The 19,688-nt window shown below is 35.3% G+C and overlaps 2 protein-coding genes and 1 pseudogene across 4 annotated transcripts; all 3 read right to left on the minus strand.

The window, feature by feature from the left end:
- Positions 1-1,997: 1,997 nt before the first annotated feature.
- Positions 1,998-4,761, minus strand: LOC116131813. 3 transcript variants are annotated; one of them, XR_004128304.1, is made up of 5 exons: positions 4,679-4,751; positions 3,956-4,351; positions 2,717-3,852; positions 2,124-2,286; positions 1,998-2,019 (listed from the first exon to the last, which is right to left on the minus strand). XR_004128304.1 is itself a non-coding variant. In XM_031417487.1 (4 exons), the coding sequence occupies exons 2-4, from the start codon at positions 4,296-4,298 to the stop codon at positions 2,203-2,205; spliced, it is 1,563 nt and encodes a 520-aa protein (XP_031273347.1). In that variant the 5' UTR covers positions 4,299-4,313; positions 4,679-4,761; the 3' UTR covers positions 2,026-2,202. The 3 variants fall into 3 exon arrangements, 2 of the variants coding, with proteins under 2 accessions (XP_031273347.1, XP_031273346.1); XM_031417487.1 differs by lacking the exon at positions 1,998-2,019 and having other exon boundaries at positions 2,026-2,286; positions 3,956-4,313; positions 4,679-4,761; XM_031417486.1 differs by lacking the exon at positions 1,998-2,019 and having other exon boundaries at positions 2,026-2,286.
- Positions 4,762-9,011: 4,250 nt separating this feature from the next.
- LOC116131785 lies at positions 9,012-11,051 on the minus strand (annotated as a pseudogene).
- Positions 11,052-16,061: 5,010 nt separating this feature from the next.
- Positions 16,062-19,688, minus strand: LOC116131806 (60S ribosomal protein L5). Its single transcript, XM_031417480.1, has 9 exons — positions 19,561-19,688; positions 18,929-18,998; positions 18,746-18,837; positions 18,342-18,468; positions 18,175-18,254; positions 17,970-18,086; positions 16,900-17,034; positions 16,602-16,771; positions 16,062-16,435 (listed from the first exon to the last, which is right to left on the minus strand). The coding sequence occupies exons 1-9, from the start codon at positions 19,561-19,563 to the stop codon at positions 16,336-16,338; spliced, it is 894 nt and encodes a 297-aa protein (XP_031273340.1). The 5' UTR covers positions 19,564-19,688; the 3' UTR covers positions 16,062-16,335.

Raw genomic sequence — 19,688 nt, forward strand, 5'->3', positions numbered from 1 at the left:
ATAAAATGAATATGAATGTTATCCATCAAACATATATTCAATCCAAAATAGAATGGAAACTAAATGAATATATAAAATAAGTCAAAAATTCTTTACCTTAACAAAAAATTCAAGCTTTAACAGGTTTGATATTTTGTTATTTTTGTTTCTTGGTTATCTCTGTAAAACAAGGTATTGCTGTTGGTGCTTAGCTGTTGAGGAAGCAACCAGCGTCGAAGCAAGGAATGACAACACACAACAAAGGAGAAGCGAAGAAAAATAAATGGCGTAGACGAAGAACATAAGAAAAACAAATGACAGAGACGAAGGAGAAGAGAAGAAAAAAATTCTGGCGCTTAAAAATGAAGCTTATTAGACAAGCCATTCATTAATATTAATTAACAAAAAAAAAAAATTCAACAAATATGGATGCCAGTCCATCTAGTTTGGATGGTAGTCCATGTAGTATGGACGGCCGTCCATACTACATGGACTGACGTCCCTATAGATGGACGACTGTCCAATGATAATGGATTGGCATCCATTTTAACTGGACGCCCATCCCACAAATTTGGATGGGCGTCCATCGTTTTTTTTTTTAAACTAAATTTTTTTTTTATGGACGGTCGTCCAAACTACATGGGCTGTCGTCCCTATAGGATGGACGACCATCCACAGATGATGGATTGGCGTCCATCTTTATGGACGGGCATCCATATAATATGGACGCTCATCCATTTTAACTGGATGCTTGTCCCTAAAATGTGGACGGGCGTCCATCGTTTTTTTTTTTTAAACTAAACTTCTTTTTTTGGACGGTCGTCCATTCCACTATGAATGATCGTCTGAGATGTATGGACGGCCGTCCTAAAATGTTGGACGGCCGTTCATTTATGTTAGTATTCAATCATCCAACGTGGCGGCCTCCACGTGTTTTGGTGCAATTCTTCGGTGGATATAGCATTTTTGATATAGAGTATGTTGTAATTTTGAGATTATATTGTTCCCTTTTCATGAGGGTAAAGCTAACTCAATTCCTCAAAAAAGCAAGATTGAAAGAGACAAAGGGAACAAAATATGTTATTACTTAAAAAGACGTTGACCCCTAAGGTTTATTGTTTTAGCCATTGTTTTGAAAACTGGACCAAACCGGCGCCCTATTTGGTCCGGGTTACCATGTTAAACTATTCACAAAACCTCTAATCTGAGGCTATCAAGTGTTAGGGTTAGAGGGTTTTTGTAGAGTGGAGGTCGGTGATTCAAGGGATGGTGTCGAATTGAATTTTGGACGCTAGAATCAATCAAAATTTGGCTAGAAAAATCAACCCAATACGTGAGTCATGGCTGGCAAATGGGGGCTACCAAGTGCTCGAGTAGAGTGGAGGCCAGTGATTCAGGTGGTGGTGTCAGATTGAATTTTGAACATCAAAATCACCTGAAATTTTGCCAAAAAAATCAACCTAAATATGACAATGTTTGCAAGTCACAGCCGACAACAGGGGCTACCAAATTTAGGAGTTAAAGGGGTTTTGTAAAGTGGAGGACGATGCTTCTGGTGGCAGTGTCGAATTGAATTTTGGCCATCAAAATTTGATCGGAAAAATCAATTTAGGGTCTGATCGTAGGGCTGTATTTGCTAGATTTCAAACATGTAGGGACTGCTGCATATTCTTCAGGGGTGTGCTTGTAACATTTCAAACTTTCTGGATCACCGGAAACCACCTGTTTAACCGGTCAGACCAGGCAAATCGAAACCTGGTCCCTTGGCCAAGTGACAGCTCGAGTTGGGTTTCAGAACCTTGGTTTTAACTAAAAACTCAGTTTTTGATATAACAAATATCTACCATTAATAAATCATTAATAAGCTATTGAAAGAGTGAATATATATTTAGTGAATTATTGTTTTGTTATTTATTTTAATAGCTAAAACATAATGACAAATTAATGTATTAACTATTGATCACTAGTGAGTGAAGTTTTTTAAATTCTCAAGAATTTTTTTGTTATTTAANGAGGTTGATGCCATGTTGTTGTATCAACCTGCGTATCAGATCAAATTTAAGTTGCATGTGTAGCCTTCTCGGCTGTCAAAATTTTATTGAGAGTTTGAGACGAAGCTGCAGTCTGATGATCTGTTTACACACCATCAAATAAGTCCAGTTCCATAAAAGTTCTTGAAGTTTATCAGTCAGTTGAAACTGGATAAAAGTAACCATCTGGAAATTAAGCCACATTGCTCCACTGGTTAACAAGCCACTTCATCCATGTAGCCAAGCAATGTTTTGACAGGTGTTCCGGTAAATCCGCCTACAAAACAATGCAATAATCAGATAAAATTTTATAGACTAAAAGAACTTATGTCACTATCTGCAGTAGAGTCAAACAGATGAACATCCATAATAAAAATCACAAATGAAAAGAAAATCACAAAAAAAAGGGTAATATGTCAAGATTACTGGTAAACATTTTACAGATTTGATAGATAAAAGATTGAAGTTTGTTACTAGCAAAAGGTTTAGGGGAAAAAAATAAACATTCTAGTCTTAGACTCTAATAAAGGATCAACATGGTTGGTTGACAAGATTTTCAGTACATCAACATGTATGAAAAACATGCTTCCTCTGCTCATAAGAACTAGTTTTGCAGCACAAAAAATTTCACGATTCAAGTACTAAAGAACTTTGCTTTTCAATGAAAGAAGCTTCAAAAGTTACATGATAAAGAGTAATAAACTCACACTAGTCCATGATGCAGAAAACCCATCAGTGGAGAGCACCCAGCTAATAGCCCTAGATTGCAAATTTCGCCCACTATCTGAGGTATCAAAATCCAGCAACTCGTTGTCATAACTTTCATCATCATCATAATTCCTTCTCCTTTTCTTTCTATTTTTTTTCTTCTTCTTGTGCCTACTTCTATTTGACGTTCTATTATCCAAGTCTGACCCACTTTCTTCTGACAATTCATCATGCTTTAGCAATACATATTTATCAGATTTGCGAGACTGTATTCCATTGCTCACAAATAACGATTCCCAAGACTCCAGAGTCCAGTCTTCCTCGGATAGCCTAGAATAAATGACCCAAGAATGAAGTCCCATTATTTTAATTGCTTCCGCGGTACTTAACTTTAAGCACTCCTTCAAAATCGAAGACAAACTGTTGACTTTGAGAGAAGCTGTGCTAATCTGTAGCACGATATCTTTAATTTTTGCTTGTTCTTCCTGGTATTCACCATCATGTAAGAACCCAAGAAGTTGGCGTCTTTGATTGATAACAGAATTTAACAAAAGTAGCCGATCAATAGATTTACAATCACTACACCTAGAAAGTATAATCTCAAGCCAGTAAGATGTGGTACCAAAATCTTTAGCTTCCATTCTTGTGTTAATATATTTACACAGCAACTCCAGGAAAATGCAGAATTCCTGCTCTTCAAGGATAATAAGAAGGCGGTGACATAAGGATGAGAAAGATTCCTCTACAAGAAACTCAGTTATAACTTCCCATACATCTCTTGCATCTTCTTTATACATCAAATTAATAAACAATTCTATAAAGAATTTTGTATCAATGTACAAGATCTCACCATCTTTTACCGACTCCGCAAACTCATTGGATGACCAAAATTCAGGCACATTTTCAAGGAAATTTTCTACTGTCCTTTGGACATCCAAATCTAGAAAGTAATGGGGCTTCGTAGCAACCATTGCAGGTGATTGCCCATGTTTTCCCTTCCACTCAAGCTCCTCCCAACAAATATCTCGATTAACAAAAGCAAATTGGGATAGTGCTTTTGCACCTTTTTGGTGTCCCAATCCTCCACCACCATCAGAAAAATTAGAAAACCATTGCAGTATGCGCGTGGGATTTCCTGCTTTGTTCAAACAGTGGCACAATTAGAAATCGTTAAAATCTCTCATCAAATAGGAATTAATATCCAATAAAACGCCATTGAAGTAAATAAACCACCATACCTTCAAAGAACTTCTCAAGCACGTAACCTTTCTTGGCCAAGACGCGGCCAGCTTTGTAAGGCTTCTTCTCAAATATCATTTGCAAAAGTTGAGAGGCTAAACCTCGACTCAGTCGCTTTGACCTCAGCAATTTCACAAATAGCTCACGTTGCTGGTCAGCACTGATTGAACTTATACCTGATATAGTGTTGCAAAGCCATAGTCGAGCCTCCGACCGCCCTCCAGAAGTTATCAGAGACCAGATAACAGATTCCAATTCATTCAAAAGAGATATTATCAGTTTGGCAGAGTCAATATCTCCATCATCTTCCCGATTAGGCTTCGACAAAAACAACTGAACCATTCTTTTATCCTCAAACTGTTCTCACACATAACAATTAGAATAAAAAACAAGTCCTGCATCACACCATTTGAATAACTTATAAATTCTAAAATTAAGATTACAATCACAACTAAAAAATATGTAAATTTCAAAAAAGAGTACTACATAAAAAATTGGGCAGGCACATAATGAGATGAACTGAATAAACTGAAATTCTCTTTTTAAATAATCACAAAAACTGCTGAAACTGGAACAAAAACATCATACATCAAAGTAGAAAAAGTATGCAAGTTTGACACCTAGAAACCTGAACAACCAACTACTAACCCATAAGCAAATGCACTAAATGAAACTAAAACTATCATTCATTCAATTGGGAGATGAAAAAAGAGACTACCCACCTTCTTTTGAAGCTCGAAGTCGATGGTTTGCGGGAGGAGAAGTCGTCAGCTCGCTAAAAGAAAAGAGGACCTGAAGAGCCTGGAATTGCTACCGTTCTTAGTTTGGGCTGCTTATGGGCCATGGTTTTATATTGTAAAATAACTAAAGCTCAGGCCTTTGAGCCCTGGCCCACTAACTCTTAGTTTTGCAGATAGTGCTACTCAGGCCTTATATATGTTTTCATTATCCGCTATTAAACGACACAATAGAAGGTAATTGTCGCATTACTTTATATATAATTTAGAGTCTGTATGTGTAGTGGTACTCTCTTACATGACCGTAATTCTACCGATTAAAATTAGATTAACATTATATAATGTATCAATTCAAAAATTTTAAAATTAAAATAAATTATTTATCCCAAAAGTTTTGATCGTAAGAGATTTTAATCTATTATTTTGATTTGTTAATAAATTTGATAGAGTGGGGATCTCCATATGAATTTTTTTTTTTAAAAAGACCATTTCTTCTCGCAAGCAAAAAAGGTTTTATTCACTTACCCAAAAAAAAAAAAAAAAAGGGTTTTATTTTATGTAATGGTTATTTCATACACTTTTCCCTTGCTTTAACCCAACTAAACTTTAAGAAGAAACTACAATTGAGTAAAGTATCCTAAAGAGAAAAAAAATATTGGTTTCTTCCTTTTGTTGTAAAAGCATTTATTCCTTAGTTCATTTTCCAAAATATTTCAATTGATATGCACAAGAAATAGATCAATTCCAAAGCCTTTCATTGAACCCTAAACTTGGTAGTTACCCTACCCCGTGTGTTCACTCAACCTTTTAACTTGGTTACGGATTGTGGATTGGTGGTTCAAAGGGACGACTACGATGGTGGAAGTTGGTGGTTTTAATAGAAATTTGAAATGTACAGTAAATGGGTATTCGCGAGTCAACCCATACTTACATACGACAGGGTTCGGATCTAATATTTTGGATCCATTTAGAACCGATCCGTTTTGGGTTCATACTTGTTGGGCCCGTACCCACTAGGCCTGACCTGTGCCTGGCCCACCCGCTTGTTTTGCTCATATACAAACTTCTTATATAAACTCATTCATATAAACCGATGTAGTATATTATTATAATATATCATTCATTCAAACTGGTATATTAATTATATTATTATTGAAACACTAGGAATGATTAGTTTGTATATATAATCTTATTCATAGTCTAATTTAGTGTTTTTAAACTTTTTAAAGGATTGAATTTAGTTATAGAAGTTCATATATAGTATAATTTCGTTAAGTGAGATTAACCTAACAAGCAATTATTGTTAAGATAAAATTAACAATTAGTTAATAGTTAGGTGGATAATATTTCTTCTTCACTAATCACTAATTACTCGGGTTTTTATCATCCACCCCTTGAGAGATGAGGAAGTTTCAAAGGTTTCCATAGTTTTAAAAAAGTATTATATAAGTAATGCTATAGTTACCGAAGGATGCGTACCGAATGACGTGACGCAATCCTGACATTTAATTCATTATAAGTTAATATTAATCAATGGTCAAGATTATATCACGTCATTCGGTGTATATTTTCGATAACTCTATCATTTTCCATATTATATATCTCCCTAGGTTCGTGGGGTTTAAATGAGAAAAACCCCTAATTATTCCCTACAACCACTAATGGCGCCGCGTTCCACCTAACCTCACTGTCCACGTGCCATATCGACCGGGCCTATCGGGCCTAGTGTTGGCCCACGATCCAACTCTCCTTTATTATTTTAAAAACAGAAAAACAACAACTACTCTTGATCGCTTTTCAACTGTGGTGGTCTTCTTCTTCTTCCTCCTCTTCAGTCTTCACCTTCACGCTTCAACTCTCTTTCATTTTTTCCAGAATATTATTTATTTATTTTCGTTTTGATATTGAGATTATTAACAGCTTTGTAATGTTGAATCAATGACTTCCTCTGATATCTTGAATCTCTTATTCGCCGTCGGCGTTTGGTGTAGCGCGTACATTACAGTCGCCATTCTCTCTTTGTTTCGTATCTTGCATTCGCTTTGTCTCTGAATATCACTGAACCATTTGCTTCAGTAGCTTCCGCTGCAAAAGGTTAGTTTGCCGTTTTTTTATTTTTATGAGAAAGTAAAATTTAGGGGTTTCTTGTAGTTAGATCAAACCTCAGGGGATGTGCATAAAATTTAATATATTTATAAGCAATTGGAGTTTTTTGTTTGTGGTGGTATCCAATTACCTTGCAAAATGTTACAGAAAATAGTTTAGAATTTTTTTTGGTTAAATTTGTTAGTATTATGGTGTGGCCAACCATTGTGCAGAGATTGTTCTTTGTTAAAGTGATGATTTAATTGTTTTAATGGGTTGATTTGATACTTGCTTGTATGTCCAGTGGACCACTGATGAAAGCAACAATGTGTTTCCGCGTTGTCATAGGCCTTCAAGAATTGCTTGTAATTATCATATGGTTGTTGTTGTGTTAGATGAATTTGTATAGCCGGGTGAATTTTGTACCATCATTTTCCTCCATACTNATAAACAATACAATATACCATATTTAAAAAAGTTTCGAACACAATTTACCTCAACATCATTGAAACGAGGCAAACTGGACTCTTCCATATTCGGTTATTTCATGCACAACTAATACCAGTTTTTGCGTTCACGAATCTAGTTCACAATTGTCACCAACAAATATTATCTATCAAACATATATTTAATCCAAAATAGAATAGGAAACTAAATGAATATATAAAATAAATAAAAAATTCTTTACCTTAACAAAAAATCCTAGCTTTAACAGGTTTGATATTTATTTTTGTTTCAAGGTTATCTCTATAAAACGAGATATTGCTGCTGGTGCTTGGCTGTTGAGGAAGCAAACAGCGTCGAAGCAAGGAATCACAACACGTAACAAAGGAGAAGCTAAGAAAACCAAATGGCGAAGATGAAGAACAGAAGAAAAGCAAATGACGGAGACGAAGGAGAAGAGAAGAAAAAGATTTTGGCGCTTAGAAATGAAGCGTATTAGACAAGCCATTCATTAATATTAATTAACAAAAAAAAAAATTTCAACAAATATGGACGCCAGTCCATGTATTTTGGACGGCCATCCATTTACGTTGGACGACCGTCCATTCTATATGGACGACGGACGGCCGTCCATACTAGATGGACTGCCGTCCCCAGTTTGTGAAAATTCTTAATTATTAAATTTTTTTTTTTAAATATAATGTAAATATGGACGACGGTCCATGTACTTTGGACGACCATCCCTAGTAGATGGATTGGCATCCATGTAGTTTGGACGGCCAATCCATCTACTAGAGACGGTTGTCCAAAGTACATGGACTGCCGTCCATATTTATATTATATTTAAAAAAAAAATTTAATAATTAAAATTTTTCACAAACTGGGGACGACAGTCCATCTAGTATGGACGGCCGTCCGTAAAATATGGACGGCCATCCACAACAACTGGACTGTCGTCTCGTTATATTTTAAAACAATTTTTATAAAAAAATTCACAAATATAGGGACAGGTGACGGGCGTTCCTATATGATGGACGACCGTCCAAATTTACGGACGGTCGTCCATTCTACTATGAACGACCGTCAGGGATGTATGGATGGCCGTCCGAAAACGTTGGACGACCGTCCGAAAACGTTGGACGACCGTCTATTTATGTCAGTATTTAATGGGTCCAACGTGACGGCCTCCACGTGTTTCGGTGCAACTTTCGGTGGATATAGCATTTTTGTCATGGGAAATATGATTTCTCTTAAACTCGTAAAACAACATAGCCAATTTAGTTTTCACTCTCATCTGAATAACAAAAGTTTAAGGATAATGTATATGACTATATTCCACAACTGAAAAAAATGTAAATATCAAATTACATAGCAACGCATCAAAGCTGAGCATATTGGAACCGGCTTGCCAGATGCTCTCATAATCTATTCCACAATTCTGTTGTCCTACACCCACCAAAAAAAAAAAAAGACATCAGTTTTAAATCCCTGCAGTAAACATGGAATTCGATAAATTTAAAGATAAAACACCTTAAGACAGTTCTCAGCGGATTGACGTAACCAATTTGGAAACTAAGAAGACGCGAGGTTGATGCCATGTTGTGTATCAACCTGCGTATCAGATCAAATTTAAGTTGCATGTGTAGCCTTCTCGGCTGTCAAAATTTTATTGAGAGTTTGAGACGAAGCTGCGTCTGAGATCTGTTTACACACATCAAATAAGTCCAGTTCCATAAAAGTTCTTGAAGTTATCGTCAGTTGAAACTGGATAAAAGTAACCATCTGGAAATTAAGCCACATTGCTCCACTGGTTAACAAGCCACTTCATCCATGTAGCCAAGCAATGTTTGACAGGTGTTCCGGTAAATCCGCCTACAAACAATGCAATAATCAGATAAATTTATAGACTAAAAGAAATATGTCACTATCTGCAGTAGAGTCAAACAGATGAACACCATAATAAAAATCACAAATGAAAAGAAAATCACAAAAAGGGTAATATGTCAAGATTATCGGTAAACATTTTACAGATTTGATAGATAAAAGATTGAAGTTTGTTACTAGCAAAAGGTTTAGGGGAAAAAAATAAACATTTAGTCTTAGACTCTAATAAAGGATCAACATGGTTGGTTGACAAATTTTCAGTACATCAACATGTATGAAAAACCTGCTTCCTCTGCTCATAAGAAACTAGTTTTGCAGCACAAAAAATTTCACGATTCAAGTAATAAAGACTTTGCTTTTCAATGAAAGAAGTTCAAAGTTACATGATAAAAGAGAATAAACTCACACTAGTCCATGATGCAGAAAACCCATCAGTGGAGAGCACCCAGCTAACAGCCTAGATTGCAAATTTCGCCCACTATCTGAGGTATCAAAATCCAGCAACTCGTTGTCATAACTTTCATCATCATCATAATTCCTTCTCCTTTTCTTTCTATTTTTTTCTTCTCTTGTGCCTACTTCTATTTGACGTTCATTATCCAAGTCTGACCCACTTCTTCTGACAATTCATCATGCTTTAGCATACATATTTATCAGATTTGCGAACTGTATTCCATTGCTCACAATAACGATTCCCAAGACTCCAGAGTCCAGTTCTTCTCGGTAGCCGAATAAATGACCCAAGAATGAAGTCCCATTATTTATTGCTTCCCGGTACTAACTTTAAGCACTCCTTCAAAATCGAAGACAAACTGTTGACTTTGAGAGAAGCTGTGCTATCTGTAGCACGATATCTTTAATTTTGCTTGTTTTCCTGGTATTCACATCATGTAAGAACCCAAGAAGTTGGGTCTTGATTGATAACAGAATTTAACAAAAGTAGCCGATCAATAGATTTACAATCACTACACCTAGAAAGTATAATCTCAAGCCAGTAAGATGTGGTACCAAAATTTTAGCTTCCATTCTTGTATTATATATTTACACAGCAACTCCAGGAAAATGCAGAATTCGCTCTTCAAGGATAATAAGAAGGCGGTGACAAAGGATGGAAAGATTCCTCTACAAGAAACTCAGTTATAACTTCATACATCTCTTGCATCTTCTTTAACATCAAATTAATAAACAATTCTATAAAGAATTTTGTATCAATGTACAAGATCTCACCATCTTTTACCGACTCCGCAAACTCATTGGAGACCAAAATTCAGGCACATTTTCAAGGAAATTTCTACTGTCCTTTGGACATCCAAATCTAGAAAGTAATGGGGCTTCGTAGCAACCATTGCAGGTGATTGCCCATGTTTCCCTCCACTCAAGCTCCTCCCAACAAAATATCCGATTAACAAAAGCAAATTGGGATAGTGCTTTTGCACCTTTTTGGTGTCCAACCTCCACCACCATCAGAAAAATTAGAAAACCATTGCAGTATGCGCGTGGGATTTCCTGCTTTGTTCAAACAGTGGCACAATTAGAAATCGTTAAAATCTCATCAAATGGAATTAATATCCAATAAAACGCCATTGAAGTAAATAAACCACCATACCTTCAAAGAACTTCTCAAGCACGTAACCTTTCTTGGCCAAGACCGGCCAGCTTTGTAAGGCTCTTCTCAAATATCATTTGCAAAAGTTGAGAGGCTAAACCTCGACTCAGTCGCTTGACCTCAGCAATTTCACAAATAGCTCACGTTGCTGGTCAGCACTGATTGAACTTATACCTGATATAGTGTTGCAAAGCCATAGTCGAGCCTCCGACCGCCCTCCAGAAGTTATCAGAGACCAGATAACAGATTCCAATTCATTCAAAAGAGATCTTATCAGTTTGGCAGAGTCAATATCTCATCATCTTCCCGATTAGGCTTCGACAAAAACAACTGAACCATTCTTTATCCTCAAACTGTTCTCACACTAACAATTAGAATAAAAAACAAGTCCGCATCACACCATTTGATAACTTATAAATTCTAAAATTAAGATTACAATCACAACTAAAAATATGTAAATTTCACAAAAGAGTACTACATAAAAAAATTGGGCGGGCACATAATGAGATGAACTGAATAAACTGAAATTCTCTTTTTAAATAATCACAAAACTGCGAAACTGGAACAAAACATCATACATCAAAGTAGAAAAAGTATGCAAGTTTGACACCTAGAAACCTGAACAACAACTACTAACCCATAGCAAATGCACTAAATGAAACAAACTATCATTCATTCAATTGGGAGATGAAAAAGAGACTACCCACCTTCTTTTGAAGCTCGAAGTCGATGGTTTGCGGGAGAGAAGTCGTCAGCTCGCTAAAAGAAAAGAGGACCTGAAGAGCCTGGAATTGCTACCGTTCTTAGTTTGGGCTGCTTTGGGCCATGGTTTATATTGTAAAATAACTAAAGCGTCAGGCCTTTGAGCCCTGGCCCACTAACTCTTAGTTTTGCAGATGTGCTATTCAGGCCTTATATATGTTTTCATTACCGCTATAAACGATACCATGGTGTTTTAGTATCATACGATACCCGTAACGTATCATACGATACGATTCGATACAGGTCACCACGATACGTATCAGAGAGTGTATCCTAAACCATTCGATACGTTGATATGTATCCTACATACGATACGTATCTATTCGTATCCTTAAAATATCGATAAAATCGATACGACTTTATTAATTTGGGCCAAAGGTCCAACAAAATTTCAGGTCAAACGGGTCACCCAACCCGATTCACTAAAACCTGTCAAATTTACCTATTTTGCATGAGAAAGTGAAGGGAATATGTATCCCATTTTACATGTAATATAATATAAGTGGAGATATAGATATTGACAGATCTTGAAATTTTGTGATTAATTTTGATTATAATACCGTATTTAAAGTCATAATACCACAAAATCTTTAATAATCTTGGGATGATTATTAATTTTAGAAAATTTTGATTTTTATTAATTTTTTGAAAAAGACGTATCTTACGATACACGATTCAAAAAATTAGGTTTCGATACAGATAAATACACGATTTGATAACCATGAACGATACAATACAAGGGTATTGTGATTACTTTATATATATAGAGTCTGTTGTGTAGTGTTGCTCTTACATGACCTAATTCCACTGATTAAAATTTTAACATTATATAACGTATCAATTCAAAAATTTTAAAATTAAAATAAATTATTTATCCAAAAGTTTTGATGTAAGAGATTTTAATCTATTATTTTGATTTGTTAATAAATTTGATAGAGTGGGGATCTCCTATGAAAATTAAAAAAAAAAGACCATTCTTCTCGCAAGCAAGAAAGGTTTTATTCACTTACCAAAAAAAAAAAAAAAAAAGGGTTTATTTTATGTAATGGTTATTTATACACTTTTCCCTTGCTTTAACCCAACTAAACTTAAGAAGAAACTACAATTGAGTAAAGTATCCTAAAGAGAAAAAAATATTGGTTTCTCTTTTGTTGAAAAGCATTATTCCTTAGTTCATTTTCCAAAATATTTCAATTGATATGCACAAGAAATAGATCAATTCCAAAGCCTTTCATTGAACCTAAACTTGCTAATTACCCTACCTGTGTTCACTCAACCTTTTAACTGGTTACGGATTGTGGATTGGTGGTTGAAAGGGACGATTACATGGTGGAAGCTGATGGTTTAATAGAAATTTGAAATGTACAGTAAATGGGTATTCGCGAGTCAACCCATACATTACATACGACAGGGTTCGGATCTAATATTTTGGATCCATTTAGAACGATCGTTTTGGGTTCATACTTGTTGGGCCCGTACCCACTAGGCCTGACCTGTGCCTGGCCCACCCGCGTGTTTGCTCATATACAAATTCTTATATAAATCATTCTATAAAACGATAGTATATTTATATAATATATCATTCATTCAAACTGGTATATTAATTATATTATTATTGAAACATAGGAATGATTAGTTTGATAATAATCTTATTCATAGTCTAATTTCGTGTTTTTAAACTTTTTAAAGGATTGAATTTAGTTATAGAAGTTCATATATGTATAATTTCGTTAAGTGAGATTAACCTAACAAGCAATTATTGTTAAGATAAAATTAACAATTAGTTAATAGTTAGGTGGATAATATTTCTTCTTCACTAATTACTCGGGTTTTTATCATCCACCCCTTGAGATAGGAAGTTTCAAGGTTTCCATAGTTTTAAAAAGTATTAATAAGTATGTATAGTACAAGGATGCGTACGAATGACGTGACGCAATCCGAATTTAATCATTATAAGTTATTAATCATGGTCAAGATTATATCACGTCATTCGGTGATATTTTCGATAATCTATCATTTTCCATATTATATCTCCCTAGGTTCGTGGGGTTAAATGAGAAAAACCCCAATTTTCCCTAAACCACTATGGCGCCGCCGTTCCACTAAACCTCACTGTCCACGTGCCATATCGACCGGGCCTATCGGGCCTAGTGTGGCCCCGATCCAACTCTCCTTATTATTTTAAAAACAGAAAAACAACAAATACTCTGATCGCTTTCAACTGTGGTGGTCTTCTTCTTCTTCCTCTTCAGTCTCACCTTCACGCTTCAATCTCTTTCATTTTTTCCGAATATTATTTATTATTTTCGTTTGATATTGAGATTATTAACAGCTTTGTAATGTTGAATCAATGACTTCCTCTGATATCTTGATTTTATTCGCGTCGGCGTGTTGGTGTAGCGCGTACATACAGTCGCATTCTCTCTTTGTTTCGTATCTTGCATTCGCTTGTCTCGAATATCACTGAAACATTGCTTCAGTAGCTTCCGCTGCAAAAGGTTAGTTTGCCGTTTTTTATTTTTATGAGAAAGTAAAATTTAGGGGTTTCTTGTAGTTAGATCAAACCTCAGGGGATGTGCATAAAATTTAATATATTATAAGCAATTGGAGTTTTTTGTTTGTGGTGGTATCCAATTACCTTGCAAAATGTACAGAAAATAGTTAGAATTTTTTTTTTTGTTAATTAGTTTATAGTATGGTGTGGCCAACCATTGGGCAGAGATTGTTCTTTGTAAAATGGATGATGGATATGCTTGTATGTCCAGTGGAACACTGATGAAAGCAACAATGTGTTTCCGCGTTGTCTAGGCCTCAAGAATTGCTTGTAATTATCATATGTGTGTTGGTGTTAGATGAATTTGTATAGCGGGTGAATTTTGTACCATCATTTTCCTCCATACTTCTCCATGTGTGTTATGCAAAGTGTGGCACTCTTTTAAACTTTGAGATAATTGGAATTAACGCCATATCCGGCAGCGAATTTGTTAGTTAATTGCAAAGTTTTAGAAAAGAGAAAGAGAGAGGGGTTTGAGATGGCCGTGATGGATTTTTTTGTATATCATTGGTCCTTCTTTGCAGTGGCGAAGATGATGGTGTGGTTCTTGGCGTCTGTGCTAGAGTTTCCAAAACGCTTGGTTTTTGCGTTTTTTTTTTTTTTTTTTTCCTCTGGTTCCCGCCCTAGGTTGTTATGCTTGTTTGTTTGATGTTTTAGAGTTGGAGAGGGTTCCGCAGCCTTTTTTTTTACACTAGTTTTGAGACAAGTTTGTGTTCCTTGGATTAAAGCCAAATGAATCAAAACTTGTGTTAAAAAAGAGGGGTTGCGGAACCCTCCCCTTTAGAGTTAGTCACAAGTGCTTGACTCATGATTTCCTGACACTTAAAGATTGAATCATAGTTGTTCTTTTAAATTACTCATGAACTTCTTGATGGTAAAAATGGATGATAGTTTTGGTAAACCTTTCAAGAATAAGAAAGCATAGCTGTAAATGAGCCCTGGAGTTTTGTGATTTGATAATTCTATTACAATGGATGACCAGAACAGAAAAAAGGTAGTGGATTTGATCTCTTTTGATTTCTTTCTGTTCGAGTAATGTTTCTAGTCGGAATACCATTGATCTCATGGAGAGAACAATAATTAACAGAAACTGCATTTCTTATTTTCTGTGACCACATTTCACATAATCAATGTGTAATATTTGATTGGCTTGCTCCTTTTGCAGTATACAGTATGTACTGGCTCAAATTGATGACTGCAGCAAATATGAAAGACGAAGAATTGAAGAGTAACGACTTTGATCTCGGCTGCAGAAGATGATGAGAAGGTTTGAGGACTTGTTACCATGTGCCAATCCAACTGAGTAGATTTTAGATGTACATATGTTATAGAAGATGGCAAGTTTTTATTTGAAACTTTTGGTGCATGCTACAATTTGATGACATGAATTTCAACAATGTCAAAACAAATTTTCTTAGGCTTTACAATATTATTGAGTTTGATGGGCTAGTATCTCCTCTAAATCTCCTCACCTGCAAATTAAAATAAACCATGATGTTCTCAGCTTCAATGGGATCTTGAAAGCAGCTTTCGTGGCTATATATTTGGTTTCTACCTAATAGTTTGATAAAAGGGGCACTTAATAAGTTTTTTTTTTCGGCTATTAGAAATCAACAGCTTCTTTAAAATTTGTTTTTTGGGCAAATTTACAAATTTTCCTTCCTCACAGAATGTTCTGTTACAATTTTGATTTAAATATTATACATTAGATTTTATTAATTTAACTTTGTAATTTAAAATCTTGTAATATATATATATACAATGAACTAATTATTGAATCACAATAAATTACTTAATTATGTAATCAAGTGCCAACGTTTTCCATATAAAAAGAAATTAAAACCTTGAACCAATAGCCCTCATTTGATCCGCATAAAGGATTTTCAGTAAGATAATGTTTATTTAATTAGGAGTGAAGTTACCGGTAAAATATTAACATCTTTTGAGGTATAAAATGTTTTACTTTAGTAGCCATTCATCTTTAATTCAATTAAACCAAATAATATTTATCCATATCCTTCATTATCACAGAATTGATCTAAATTCTGAGGGGTATTCTTGTCCATAAATCAATCAAAACTTTTACACATTTCTGGGAAATCTTTGACTTAATAACTTTTGCTCAAATGATTGATTTGAAGCTAAATCCTGGGAATTTTCAATAAAACCATGGTCTTATCGCACATCCAAAAAAAACTTCTCAACCTAATAAAATGCCATGTTTTTGGATTGTTAAGTAAAATCTGCAAGATATAGCAAAGATAAAAGATTCTAGTAAAATATGCTTCAAAATTTCTAGTATTGGATTCACTCATCATCTTCATCAGCCTCAGCTGCATTCAGTGCTTTCAACCTTTCGATTAACTTAGCCTTCCTTTCCTCGTAAGTCAGCTTCTTTAAGTTGTACCTGTTACGCAATGAAATTTCAATCATCAATGGCTCAATACTAGGATCACAGTTTACATCCAATGCAAGAAGATGTTATCCTTCAACATAACCAAAACGCACAGAAGAATACAAAGCTGGGGAGATTTAAAGGCTTAAAACAAATCAAGTGAATGCATTGATCATACCTCTTGTGCTCTTTAGGAGGCTGCTTGTCAGATTTCTTTGGTGTGGGGTCTGCACGAATGGCAGCATGAACCTTCTTATACAATGCTTCAAGGTTATCGGCCTCAATACCTCTCTTGATGTACTCACTGAAGTGAGACTGGTACTTTTCTGGCTCATCTTCCATCAAAGTCTGCATATAACACACAAATATGTTGTGAGAAGGAAGTGCATCTCTAAACAAAATAAGTTTTTTTTTTCTTGATTTGGCACCATGGTTTACAGAATAAATCTCATACTTAGCAAGAATCCAAAGCTTACCCTCATGTATGCAGCAACATGTCCACCGTAGATATACTTGCGGTGAACTTCAGCATCTAGTTGTTTACTGTCCTTGCTGAATCCAGCAAATCTCTTGTCACTGTGAGGGATATCAAGGCCACCATCCAGTGCACCCTAAAATTAGGAATAATGAAAGAAATAAAGGGATTATTTCGCCTTCACATTATCCTTTCCTTCTCCAAAATAATACATAGTAACAATTGTAACACAAGCATGGCTAAATAAGAGATTGATTCATTGCCCCATGTGAAATATAATTGCTTGAATGTCCAAATCTTCATGATGGAGTTTGTCAGCTAAATAGGGTATCCGGTAGTTCAGAGCAATATCAGAAACCCAGGCCCTGACAAATAGACAAGCACTACTTCACAGCATGAGACAAAGCTCATGGCGATATTAAAACTTCCTAAGAAAATCCACTATATATACTTCACAAAGCTTTAATTTCATGACATAATTTTATCTATACATTTAGGAATGGAATATCACAAGATTGAGCGAATTCGCCATCCATGAAGTAAGGCTTACGGAAATTGCAAACCATTCTAAACAGAACTATAGAAAGTCATCATCACCAAAACTTTCCACTGCAGAGTGCAACTGATCTGGTCTGCCCAGGAGCTTGGGCGGCTTTTGCAGAGGGATAATTAGGCTGAAATAATATCAAACTAGAATATGGATTAACTTTGCATGAAAAAAGCAGAATAGATATTTTTTTTGAAAGGGAGGATCTTCAACTTTTTGTTGGCAGTTACTGCTGAGAATCTCAGATCTTACTAATTCTAAATAATTGGCACTCTATTTGATTCGAAAACTTTATAATAGTTGCAGGTTCGTAAGTATCCACAAAAGTACCCAGTACGTCAACAGCAGAAAAGTAAATTAATATGGTAAACATCCAGCAGACAAAAATTCTTGTTAAAGAAAACCAAGATTAAATCAAAGATCATGTAATTGGACTGAGATATCCAATATGGTAAGAAGCCAGGCCAAAGCACTCGTATAAACATAATAGGCACCAAAGAATTAAGCAAGGGGATTCATAATACCTTGAGAGCACCGAAAACACAGTTTCCGGTAGTTGTCTTCACAAGACCAACATCAAGGAGAGCACGGAAAGGTCTCCTGGTATCTGTTGGCTCGACAGAGTAATCCTCCCCAGTTGCCTGTCAGCAATAGATTTGAAACTTAGCTTTCTATTCAAATAGGATAAAAATAATTTTTTGTCAATGAATACAAAATATACACCGGTACCTCAACATTTCCTTCATACTCTTCATCCATTTCAAGCTTTTTTAGGACTCGGCGAGCCAAGAGAAGTCCAGTGCAGTAAGCTAAGGATCATTGAATAAGCAATAAGGACCTTTCTGATTGCAAAGAAAAAGGACCACGTCTAGAATAACAAGTGAATCTTATTATACCTGCTGCATAATTTGTAAGGCCCACCTCAAGCCCATAATGAGGAAGCTCATGAGCATAAGCAGATGCAAGGATCATATCACCAGCAATGCTAGCAGATATGATTTGTGCAGTTATATCTTTATTGGTCTAACAATGGAGTTAAGGGTAAGATGTAAAGAATAAATATTAACAAAACAATTAAACATACTTGAGGAATAAAAAATGCTATAAGAAAACCTCAGTGACATGTAAGCCAAGTTTATATTAATTTCTCTTTAATGATTTCACACCAGGTTCAAATCACAAATTCCATGCAGGCACAACCAACATTTCCAAAGTAGCCACATGAATATAAAGTCTCATAGTACGCTATCACTTCAGAGAAAAGACAGCACAAAATAATTATAAGAAATAGTCAGGATACGAATCGCACAACAAAACGATATTTCGGAGTGTTGTACTTGTTCTTGTCCTGATTAATGAGGCGAATCCTGGCACGGTAGTCAGTCTTTCCCTCTACAAAAATTCAAGCAAAAATTAATTATAAAAAGTAAAATAATCAAAATAAAAGTACCATCAATTACCCCAAAAAATAAGAATAAAAAACCTCGTCTCCTCTTGTACTTCACTTGAAACCGCTTAAAGTAAGCTCTCGACTTTTGTGCTTTGACAAAAACCTGTAATTCATAAATTTCATTCAGAGAGAAATCACTACAAGGGAGGAATCCCATATAAAATTGCATCGACCTAAATCATGTTAGGCCCAAAAATTCCCAACCTAAAACCTCTAGAGGTTAGATTTGAAGTGCATACTATTGTAAATAAAAAATATCCATCTAAAGTAGACACACACAAACCCCTCTTTCTAATCCTCACAGCTGACGCAGAGAATCTCTCAGCACCTTAACTAACTGATAAAAGAAAAAACACAAGAAAAAACAACTAATTGAACTTACTAATAATAAGAACAGAACCCACTTTTTTTTTTTTTTTCTCAGCTGGGTTTTTTTTGCCCTTTTTACTTCCCACTTTGTAAAAAAATAATAATAAATCAAACTAACAACAGAACCCACTTCTCTTATCACCGAAACTCGAATGCATAACAAAGATCCTACACAAACGTGAACTACGAAGCCGTAAAATGTAAAACAAAACAAAACGAAACGAAATCAAAAGATCAAAAGTAATATCAGCGAAATTGAGTAGATATGCGAAATTCGAAACACAGAGGGTAATTACCATTGTTGAAGCTCAAGTGTTGCAGCAGCAAAAACTTGAAGACGTAAAAGAAACGAAGAGCCACGAGCTAAAATACTAAAACCCTAGCTGTATTTTACAAGATAAAACCAACGGCCACGATTCATTTT

The sequence above is a fragment of the Pistacia vera genome, unplaced genomic scaffold (genome assembly GCF_008641045.1).
Source record: "Pistacia vera cultivar Batoury unplaced genomic scaffold, PisVer_v2 Contig243, whole genome shotgun sequence".
Lineage (NCBI taxonomy): Eukaryota > Viridiplantae > Streptophyta > Magnoliopsida > Sapindales > Anacardiaceae > Pistacia > Pistacia vera.